This window comes from Eurypyga helias, unplaced genomic scaffold (assembly GCF_000690775.1).
Source record: "Eurypyga helias isolate BGI_N326 unplaced genomic scaffold, ASM69077v1 scaffold33110, whole genome shotgun sequence".
Taxonomy (NCBI): domain Eukaryota; kingdom Metazoa; phylum Chordata; class Aves; order Eurypygiformes; family Eurypygidae; genus Eurypyga; species Eurypyga helias.
The window spans coordinates 475-1,007 of record NW_010228149.1 but is presented as its reverse complement, the minus strand read 5'-3'; the positions used below and the strand labels follow the sequence as shown (position 1 = coordinate 1,007).

Here is a 533-nt window from a genome sequence, read left to right as displayed (position 1 = left end):
GGGTTGACGCAGCTGTTGATGAAGGCCAGGCAGGTGCTGCCGGCCACCACCCACCTCAGGGCCACCTCCTGCCCCTGCGACAGGACCAGCGTCCCCTTGGCAAGGAAGAAGAGCAGCACCTTGCAGGCGTTGAGGGGCAACCAGGAGCAGAGGAAGGCTGCAACGATGGTGACGACGGCGCAGTGGGAACGCCGGATGCCCCTGCCCAGCCGGACATGACGCTGCAGCCGGCAGTAGATGGAGCAGTAGCAGAAGGAGATGACTCCCAAGGGCAGGAGGAAGGTGAGGAAGACCATGGCCAGGCTGAAGTCCTCTCCATCTTCATCCCAGCAGTCGTCCCCATCCAGCCGCCGGTACACCAGGGACGGGGCGCCCAGGAGGAGGGACATGGTCCAGATGATGCCGCAGGTGATGCGGATGTGCCTCTGGGAACCCACCGTCTTGGTGTCCAGCACCTTCCTGATGACCAGGTAGCGCTCCACGCTGAGGGCGGTGAGGAAGAGGACGCTGGAGCAGCGGTTGACGGCGATGGC

The 533-nt window shown here is 64.5% G+C and overlaps 1 protein-coding gene across 1 annotated transcript in view; it reads right to left on the bottom strand.

Annotated features, from left to right (window-relative positions):
- Window positions 1-54: 54 nt before the first annotated feature.
- Window positions 55-533, bottom strand: part of LOC104514828 (probable G-protein coupled receptor 25) — a gene marked incomplete at its 3' end in the record, with an annotated part of 806 nt that continues 327 nt past the window's right edge. The window contains exon 2 of the mRNA XM_010158612.1: window positions 55-483. Within this exon, the coding sequence (XP_010156914.1) occupies window positions 55-483 (429 nt within the window). The remainder of the gene's footprint in view (window positions 484-533) is intronic.